At 50.6% G+C, this 10094-nt stretch overlaps 1 protein-coding gene across 1 annotated transcript; it reads right to left on the minus strand.

Annotated features, from left to right (window-relative positions):
* Positions 1 to 919: 919 nt before the first annotated feature.
* On the minus strand, positions 920 to 5371 carry LOC135325936 (uncharacterized). The gene is made up of 10 exons (XM_064503887.1): positions 5276 to 5371; positions 4418 to 4489; positions 4287 to 4325; positions 4014 to 4085; positions 3434 to 3505; positions 2911 to 2982; positions 2707 to 2805; positions 2110 to 2187; positions 1623 to 1770; positions 920 to 1429 (listed from the first exon to the last, which is right to left on the minus strand). Exons 4-10 carry the CDS (start codon positions 4075 to 4077, stop codon positions 1243 to 1245), a joined length of 720 nt encoding a protein of 239 aa, XP_064359957.1. The 5' UTR covers positions 4078 to 4085; positions 4287 to 4325; positions 4418 to 4489; positions 5276 to 5371; the 3' UTR covers positions 920 to 1242.
* Between the last annotated feature and the right edge of the window lie 4723 nt (positions 5372 to 10094).

Below are 10094 nucleotides of genomic sequence, written 5' to 3' on the forward strand. Positions count from 1 at the left end.
TCTAATTTACGTTTCACAAATTACCACAGTGTGATTTAAGGATTAGTTCATTTAAAAAAAAAAAAAAAGGTAACAACAGAAGCTTTCAAGTTTTTAGATACTTTCTCCTTTTAGCATTGGCAGATCCCAGTCATATGATGGAGACAGTCTGGGTGCAAGGCTGAGCCCATGTGAAGTGCTGTGACTTTGTTAGCTTTTCAGTTGCTTCTTATACACATTACGTATTCTTAAGCAAAAAAGGCTTTTATCTAAAAAATACTACTTTATGAATGGTTAATAAACTAAGCTTCAAGCATTTTTCTTGATTTGAAAACATAAGTCGCCAAAAAGGGGAACTTAGTCACTAACACATTTTATTGGCATCTGCAGTCCTTTCTTCTGTAAAAAAAAATTTTATGCTGAACTTTGTTCCATTTCAGGGTACTTGCTTTGAATCATAAAAACACTCAGGTAGCCTAAATACAAGTTCAGAATGGAGTAGGGGGAAGCATTGAATACAGATTGTTTTCTGTGTGTTGAACATATACAGAAATAATCCAAACAGTGGCATCCCTGTGAAATCTGAGTACTTGGAATATACATTCCTTTGTATATTGAGCAGTATGGTACAGCACAGCAGAAAAGGAGTGCTTAGGTATATTTGCCTTGTACATTTTTACCTTCCCTCTATCAATGTTCATTCCTTGTGCTTACCATTACTTTTCTCAACAGCTCTGCCTCAAGACTATATCAGATAGCACATCGACCCTTTGCATACAAAACTTCATGCCACAGCCTGAAATGTGGACACCTGGCAGGGGATTTCTTTCACAGATTTTAACCAAATATCAGGAAAGTGTTCTCTCTTTCAACTGTTAATCTATGATTTAGATTCCTTGATTCTCAATGGTATCAATCCCTCTGTCCCCTTTGCTTTAGGACAAATATTTCAGGCCTCCTTGAGCCTTGTGCACCACCCGAAGCAATGAGAGCTCTCCTGGTCCTGTGCAAATCCATCAGGATTCAGTGGAGCAGTCCCAGTGACTTCACTTGCACTCCAAGGCTCATCCACACTCCCCCATTCAGATGAATGAAACCTTAATGACAGCCTGAGCTGGGAAACTACACTGATGATGGGACCGAGGGCAGCCCTTGAGGGAGGGCAACTCCCTGACAGCTCCTCTCCCTCATCCAACCCTGCTGTAAGTGCTGTGCATTACACCCAGACACAAAGGACCAAAACAGCCAAGGACTCACGCCATTTTAGCCCAACAATTTTTTTATTCTGTTTGGGATAGGCACCAGGAGTCGCCTGGAGCTGTTGTTGAAATTTTCATTTTCCAGGGCAAGCTCATCCTTTTCTCTTTTGCTCCCTGCCTTTGCTCTGCCTTCCTCTGTGCTTGACTCCTCTCTGTTGGAGGCAGCGGCAGGGTTAGCTGGTACCGCTTCTCTGCAACAACGAGAATGGCTTTCAGGAAAGAGCACTCACTGCTAGGAAGGAAGAGTCCGCGTAAGAAAGCTTACAGCAGACATCTCAACAGAGTCCTCTCAACAGCTCACCAGGCACTCCACCATACTATCCCTACACATGCTTTGTTGCTAAAACACAGAAAATAGAAAGAATGTCGGAAAGAACAACTCACTGTTTTCTCTTCCTCAGCCGGGAAGTAACTATACAGCTCAGCACTATGACAAACAGCATGGAACCCAAGACTGCGGCAGGGAGGACCAAATAGTACATCTGTAGGGCTTTATGATCTGCGGCCTTTGCATCTTTGTCACCACCAAGACCTGGAGGAAAGGAGACAATCCCATACATCCCTGGATTCTGCAGGACTGATAATCTCACTGTGTGTTTGGGATTCCCAGGCAATTTTACATGCCGTGGTGTTACTATCACTGATTCTGGTCTCTTGGCACCAGCGGACAAGAAAGCTGATTGACACTTCTCACGGGCAAGAGCCCACTGGCCAGTGAAAGCCTGAACCAGCACTACTCCTACCTGTGTCTCTGGGCTTCAGGGACGGCATGTGTGCTGGGCACCTTGGATTCCCCAGGAGGGCAATAAAACAGGAAAAAAGAGAAAATACTAATAGAAGAATCAAAAGGAAAGGAAGAGAGACTACTTACCCCTGAGATCTCCCTGAGACTCAAGCAGAGGCTCCAGCCCCTGAGAAGCTGCAGAAGCTTCAGTGACTTGAGGGACATCTGTAATTAAACACGGAGGAGAAAAGGGTAAAATACGTGAGGCAATACACGTTTGTAAAGGAACTCTAGTGCACTGAAAGGGATGTTGCCATGCCCTGGGTAGGTCTAGATTCGCACAGCGGCCGAGGGGCCTGCCAGACCTTTGGCTAGGGACACCGCGGCTCTCACAGTAAACCAATAGTCATGCCTCACCTCTGGGATTCCCCAGAGACTAATTGCAAGCATCTCCACACACCAGAGACAAAAGTCATCTTCAGAAAGCCGCTCCTGCCTTGCTTTAGGACACTTCCCATACTCTAGCACCTTAACATGAACAAATGCAGTGAAGAACAAGCTTGTAGAAGACACCCTCAACAAGCTCTGTGGCTTGCGAATGCCTGGAAGGTGTGACATGGTGCGTCACTGCAGCGAGGCTCTGATCGATCCCTTTCTCCTGCGTAAGCCACAGATTATCCATAGCTGTTTCTAAAACCTCACGTTTACAATGATTACCCTTAACACAGAGTGAAATCTACCCACCAGCTGCTCTTTCCAAGTCCTTCAAGATTTTCTGAAGGAGTTTAGAATATTTCTCAGCCAACTTTCCTCTCTGGGCCTCGTACTTCCTCTGCCGAGGACCTAAACAGAAAGTATTAAGTTAAATTGCACATGAACAAGATAGGCACAGGTAAATGCTCCTTCTTTCAAATAACCCAAAAGAGTAGGCAAATAGTCACAGCTCACCTGTACGATTCCCCACAGACTCTACATGGGCATCCAGCTGAGAAGCTGCATTGCCATCACCTGCGGCCACATCTGTACCCAAAGAGACAAGCAGAGCTCTCGTTACCTATTTCCATATGCTGCTTCAGATTTGAATGGTAGCGAATGAGCATGGAACCTCTCATTACAGCAAGGCACTCGTCTTGCCCTTCCGCTCCTGAGTCTTTGGCAAACACTTACTGGGTGCCTGCACAGGCACCACGTGGCTACAAATCCAAGCATGCTGGGAAAGGATGCCCTGGAGCTCACCTGAGCTCTAAGCTCAACCCCAACAAGCCTGCTGGCTTTGCTGTAGGCACTGGAAAAGCACAAGGCTGGAGAAGCCAGGCAAAGCACCCACCGCAGATCTCTGAAGCCCTCCCAAAGCCCACTCTGCTCTTTTGCGGGCATGAGCCTCAGCCAAGGACTGAAGCTACACGGCCCACGAATACAACTCTGAAACCAAAGGTTCCTCCCAGGAAGGGAGTACATCTCCACCACTTACTCCTGGCATGCTCCTGAGGCTCAGAAACAGGATCCAGCTGGGAAGCTGGAAGGCCACTGCCTGCAGGAATGCCTGTAAGCAAACACAGACAAGACAAGTTTTCATTACGTGCTGCAACATACTTCCACAGAAGTGACTTGCCATGAATGGGAGGGGAATGGGGGACACACATGTAGTTCGAGAGTCTCCCAGCTGCAGGAGGGCCAGGAGCACTTGGCTGAGCCCTGCCGCCTTTCCAAAATCCTCCGTCAAGGCGCTACCCAGCAGCCCCCAAGCACCCCCAGCCTAAACACATGAGGACCTTGGTGCTTTTTTCTGGGGAGGTGTCTAATGTACACCAAGGAAACCAGAACTCTAGCAACAGGCAACCTTCAGAACCGGAGGACAACAAGGATTGTTTACATTGCTCACGCACAGGAGCCCACTGGCCAGTTTAGGACTGAACCAGCGTTACCCCTAGTTGTTCTGCTGCCCTTTGGTCAGGGCATGTGTGCTGCAGACCTTGGCCTCCTCAGGAGTGCACTACAGAGGGAGAAAAGAAATGCTTATTTCTTCAACTGAGTATCTGCTGACTGCTCACCTCCAGGAAGTCTCTGAGCCTCATATCCAGGGTCCAGAGGAGAAGGAAAATCTTCATCACCCATGGCCACATCTGTAACCAAACACATGAGAATGGCTCCCATTACATTCTTCTTCCCATTACAGCTTCTTCACAAAGCAATGGTAGCGAATGGAAGGGGGGCCATGATGGGACATATATGTAGGTCGCAAGTCTCAAAGCTGTGGAGGAGCAGAGAGGATCTTTTGCCTGGCACCTGGCAGCTCTCAAAGGAAAGAAATGCTCACAACTTACCCTTGAGGACCCCCCGCGGCCCTAAAGCACTTGGACCACCTGCAGAGGAAGTATGAAGTACAAGTTAACGGGAACAAAATAGCACAAGGAACGTTCTTGTTCTTTCAGGGAAGTAAAAATTGACTACATACCCGTGGGAAGACCCAGAGGCTCAACAACAGGATGCAGTTGAGAAACTCGATAATCCTCAACTACAGCCACATCTGTAACCAAACACAGATGGGAGAAGTTCTCATGATGTATTTCCACAGACGACTTTGGATATGAAGGGTGGTGAATGACGGGCAACATATAATAACACCATACTTCAGCTCGTGGGCACCTTGCAAACGCTTAGCGGGTGTCTGCAGTGGCACCCTATGGCCATAAATCTAAGCAGGCATGGAGCTGCTGGGGGAAAGGATGCCCCGGAGCTCACACAAGCTGTAAACTCAATCCGATCATGCCAGCCCAGTTGGCAGCAGGCACTGGAAGCAGCACAGGCTCAGGGGACTCGCCAACAGCGCTTTGCGAGCCAAAGCAGCCAGCGCAGATCTCCGAAGCCTTTCTGAGTTGCACTCGTGCTCTTTTCAGTGCCTTATCGTTGGCCAAGGACTTGTTCAGTTAAATGTCACATGCAGAAGAAATTGAAAAGGAATGCTCATCCCACACATGCAGTTGAAGAGTCTCCCAGCTACAGGAGGACCAGCGGCACTCGCTGGCTGGGACCTGGCGCCTCTCCAAGTCCTGCATCCAGCCGCTATACGACAGCCCCCAAGCACCCCCAAGACAAACACGTGGCCCCTCGGCCCCTTCTTCCAGGGAGGTCTCTAACCTCCACCAAGGAAGCCAGGACTCTGCAAAGGGGCAACCCTCAGCACCGGGGGACACGAAGCATCATTCACACTGCGTGGGCACAGGAGCTCCCCGGCCAGCACCAGGGCGACGCGGCGCCAGGAAAGGCATGCTTCTGGTCTTGCCAGGGAAGGTCAGGTCCCCCGAGGACTCACCTCCTGCATCTTCCCAAGCCTTCGGTCCCGCATCCAACCAAGCACCAGCATCGCCATCGCCGCCGGGCACCGCTGCAACCGCCCGCGGGGACAACAGCTCCCGTCACCCAGCGCCAGGCGCTGCTCCAGGCACAGCTCTCGCCCCCAGACCCCGGCGCCCCCCAGCGCACCCCCCTCCCCGCGGCCCCACAAGCCTCGCCGAGCCGCTCCCGGCTCCCGGCTCCTGGCCCCGGCCGCCGCCTCCCGCCGCCCCGGCCGCTCGCCAGCCGGCCCCGCGGCCCCCAGGCTGCCTCCGTCGCCGCCCGCCCGCCCGCCCGCCCTACCTGGGCCCGGCGCTGCCCGCGGAGCAGCCCGGCTGTCCCGGGCACGCAGGGCCGCCAGGAGGCCGAGCAGCAGCAGCAGGCGGCACCCGGGGCCGGACGCCCCCCGCGCTCGCACCATGCTGCCCGCCGCCAGCAGCCGCCCGCCGCCGGCGCCCTCGAGCAACGCGCGCGGAGCGGCGTCTGCGGAACGCGGCGCGGCACAACGCAGCGCAAAACACCGCCCCGCACCGCAGCACAACGCACTGCACCGCCCCGCAGCCCAACGCAGCGCAGCGCAAAACACCGCACTGCCCCGCAGCACAACGCAGCACAACGCAACACCGCGCAGCACAACGCCTCGCGGGGCCCCTCTGTGAGCTCAGGGGCGCCCTCCGCGCGCCTCCGCGGGGGCGCAGGGGGCCGCGCACCCCCGCCGCGGCCCGCGCTCCCTCCGCGCGCCGCCGCCGCCCTGTGCGGGCAGCCCGGGCATGCTGGCGGCCGGGGGTGCTGCCGCCGCCCTCGAGGAGCCCCTCGGGGGCAGCCCGGCTCTCTGCCCACACGCTCGCGGCCCTGCGCTCGCCTCGCTGCTCGGCAGCTCCGCGCCAGCGCCTGCCGGATCCGGCCTCGCTCGCTGCTCTCCTTCCCGCCCCCGCTGCCGCCGCTCTGCTCCAGCCCCAGCCCCAGCTGCAGCTCTGCCCTTCTGGAGCTGGCCCAGGGGCAGCTGCTGACAAGTGGGGGGGCTCCAGTGCCAAGCCTGTGCCCCATCTCTCAGCCCCCGTCCAGCTGGGATTCAGAGTCCTCCATTCTTGCTGGCACCACTCCTTCTGTCCCCTTTGCTTTGGGACCAACATTTCAGGCCTCCTTGGGCTTTGCGCAGCACCCGAAGCAAGCAGAGCTCTCCTGGGCCTGGGCCTGGGCCTTGCCCCGAGTGCTCCTCTTACAAGACAACCCTGGAAGCTCAGGAAGAAGGTTCCTGCTCTTTAAAGGAGGCAGATTAGGAGAAGCGCACTCTCTCTTTTCGGAGAAGCAGCATTCTTTAACCCAGGACATCCTGGAACTGCTAAAGCCCTAAAGAAACATTACATCAAAATGTTTTATTTCTAGCTATGTATTGCCAGTTTGGCAAAAGAGTTCATGTATCCCTAACTGACCTGTCCTCCATGTAATACAAAAAATCACGCCCACAGGTCAAAAAGCCCTGCACCACCCGGGTGAAGACCCCTCCCCGGAGCATGCGTAGTGGTAAAATGGTGTGTAAGCAGTATTATAATTGTCTGTAAATTACTACCCAATCAGTGTAAAAGGGAAAGTTGCAAACCTTGCAGTGTGTTTGTATAAATGCTACTTGAAAAGGCAGGGGGGTGTGCTTGATTTGTGGGAAACCACCGAGCCCCCAGGCTTGCGCACCTCTGAAACTGGAGGATGAGAAAAAATGGCCAGAAATGGGAACGCTGAACTATAATACAATTTTGCAACGTACGTTGTTTTGCAGAAGACAGAAGAAATGCGATGAGGTCCCCTAGGTCGATTTGTTTTTCTCTTTGAGAAGCGATCATGGAACAAGAAAAAAATGTAAGCTGTTGGTCTCTGACTGAAATGTGTTAATGATGATGGAAGACAAAGAGTAAGTGCCTCGGTGTTGCTCTGCTGGTAGCATTGGGAAAAGTTGTTTAAAAGTGGGCGATGAGGAAGAGGATGCACAGCTATTGGTCTCTCCGGAAAGAGATCAAGGTAGTGTCGATGGCAGAGATGAGGGAAGTGAGGCATTTAGCCCGACTGCAGGCAGAACTCGGGCTACTCGGGCTCAGCAAAACGCTGTGATTCAGGCCCCGCTGCGTCAAGCAGTGGGACCAGAGGGACCGCCTGTAGATGTGAAGGTGCCTTTTTCAACTCCAGATTTAATGAATTGGAAGGAGTCTGCTGGGTCATACCGAGAAAATCCAGAAAGGATGTATGGATCCTTTAAAATGATAACTCTCGATATGCCTTTTGAAAAGAACGAGGATTTTTTTAAATGTCATCAGGAAAGAAAACAGCTAGTGGAGAAGAAATATGTAATTGGCTGGAAGCAGTCCAAAGGCCCAAAGAAATTGCTGTAATACACTGCCCAGCCCATCCTAAAGACACTACAGAAATCAGTAAAGGAAATGCTTTAGCTGACGCCACTGCGAAGGCTGCAGCCCAACAACCTCTGAGAGGACGTATGGTGGCAGTTCCAATGATGAACCAAAGTGAATGGCCAAATGTAATATACCCCAGAACCATGTATGAAAAGGCCTGCTCCGTGGAAGAGAAGAAACAATAGGAATAGTGGGAAGCAGAGCAAAATGATGATGGAATATGGACAATTGGAGGAAAACCAATTCTACCAAAAAAAAGAAAAGAAAAAAAGTAATTCCTATAGCTAGGTGGTTTCACAAGAAAGCTCATGGGGGAGCAGAGGCGGTAGCTAAGCAAGTACAGAAGGTCCTGGCCAGTGCAGGAATTTACGTGGCTGCAAAAAGAAGAAGCAATAGCTGCCCAGCCTGCCAAAAGTTCTCAAGCAACAAACCAAGCTCAGAGTTAGGGGGACGACCGTGGGCCTGCTTCCCTTTTCAAAGGCTACCAATAGATTACGCAGCTATGCCTTCCACCGATGGGTACAAACACTTGTTAGTGATGGTAGATCAGTTATCAGGCTGGGTAGAAGCTTTCCCAACAAGAAAGGCCGACGCAGGGGGAGGAGTAAAAGCCTTACTGAAAGAAATCATACGCAGGTATGGGGTTCCAGAAGCCATTGATTCAGACAGGGGCGCTCATTCTACGGCAGACATAGTCAATCAGTTATATAAATTCCTAGGAATAGAGAGAAACCTACCTACTCCCTACCACCCACAGTCTTCAGGAGAGGTCAAAAGAATGAAGAGGACATTACAAGAAAAAATCGCAAAGGTATGCACACGCAGTGGCCTAAAATGGCCAGAAGCCCTAAACTTAGCTCTGTGGGACATATGAAATGCTCCACAACTACCTCTAGGACTACCACCAGCAGAAATTCTCTGTGGGAGACCTTTAGCTACACGAGGGACTTCTATTCCAGCTAAGAGCAGCCTGTTAGACAGAGAGGAACGACTAAGCCAGTGTGTTCTAAGTATGCAAAAAGGGGTTTGAAAAATCTTAAAAAATACGCTCAGTGGTATCAATCCACATCACCTGAAATACAAGTGCCTAGTATACAGCCTGGGGATGAAGTTTTAGTTAAAGTATTTTTAGGAAAATCCCAGTTAGAACCTAAATGGGACAGGCCCTATACTGTCATACTATGTTCTTATTTTGGTGATGAACTGTACTTGTATATATTGGGAAAGGCTGTGTATGTATGAGAATCCTTTGTAGTCTTATATTCATAGAGAACATTGCTGTAAATACAAGTAATCACTCAAATATTTGTGTTGGTAACTTTACCAAAATTATGCGATGCGACTTTAATTATACAGCTCCTGGTACATCTTATCCACTGTTACAATCTAATTGCACATTGAGTTAAGTAAGATTGACTGCCTACCCCCAGCGGGATGAATCTTACATTGGTGGAGAAACTGCTGCAACATGATGACCTGCGTCAACTGCCAGAACGCATCCAAAACAATGGACAGAAAATTCTAGTCACCGCTCATCATGATACGGAAGAGATACAGGACATCTTGGAAAGGGTGAAGCAGGACAGAGCACATCATGGGTGGGAAACTCTTCTGGGATGTCACCAACTGCAACAGGGATTCATACTCACCTGTTGCGCCCAGGAGTAGTTGTGTTAAGTTTAACCATGTTATGCCTATTACTTATGATCATATTGTACATTAGATTATGGAAAGTGACAGCATGCCTTGAAAGCCTTTGAGAACTCTGTCTAAAGTATTAGCAGGGATGCTTAATAGAAACAAAGGGAAGACTGTTAAAAAATATTGAGCTGGAACTGTCTAGAGGTAACCACTTAGCACAACTTATATAAACCTTGCTTAGCATGAGTAGCTAAATTTGCTGAAGCCTTAGGCTGCTCTCAGATAACATGAGGAACTTTTATCTAGCCCAGTAAGGAAGGGCCCCAGGACCAGTTCAAGGTGGAAAGATAAGGAAGCTTACGAGGAAGGTAAGTCCATCAGCAGAAGCTGCCACAGTAAAGATCAGGAAAGCCAGGCTGCCTAGAGACAGCAGTGGGACCCACTGAAGAACAGGAAGTCCCCAGAACCAAATATGATGATTGGTCTGAAGCTTTGCATGAGGGGTGGGGAGCTTAGATTGTGAGGGTATAATTGCCCAGGGATTTCTTAGTTCAGGGTGCCTCTTGGGAGGCAGCCAGCTTGAGCTGTAATTCCTGCACGTCCATCATTAAATTGTATTGAATTTGCTTTGATTTGGCTCCGAACTTCTCAGCGGCAACCTATGGTCGGACCCTGTTATGGTGGCCGGCGAGCGTAGTTTTCATAGCAGTGTGTGCTTTGAAGAGCTGGGACAGTTGCGGTTTAGTCAAGTGATGG

This window comes from Dromaius novaehollandiae, chromosome 1, assembly GCF_036370855.1.
Source record: "Dromaius novaehollandiae isolate bDroNov1 chromosome 1, bDroNov1.hap1, whole genome shotgun sequence".
Lineage (NCBI taxonomy): Eukaryota > Metazoa > Chordata > Aves > Casuariiformes > Dromaiidae > Dromaius > Dromaius novaehollandiae.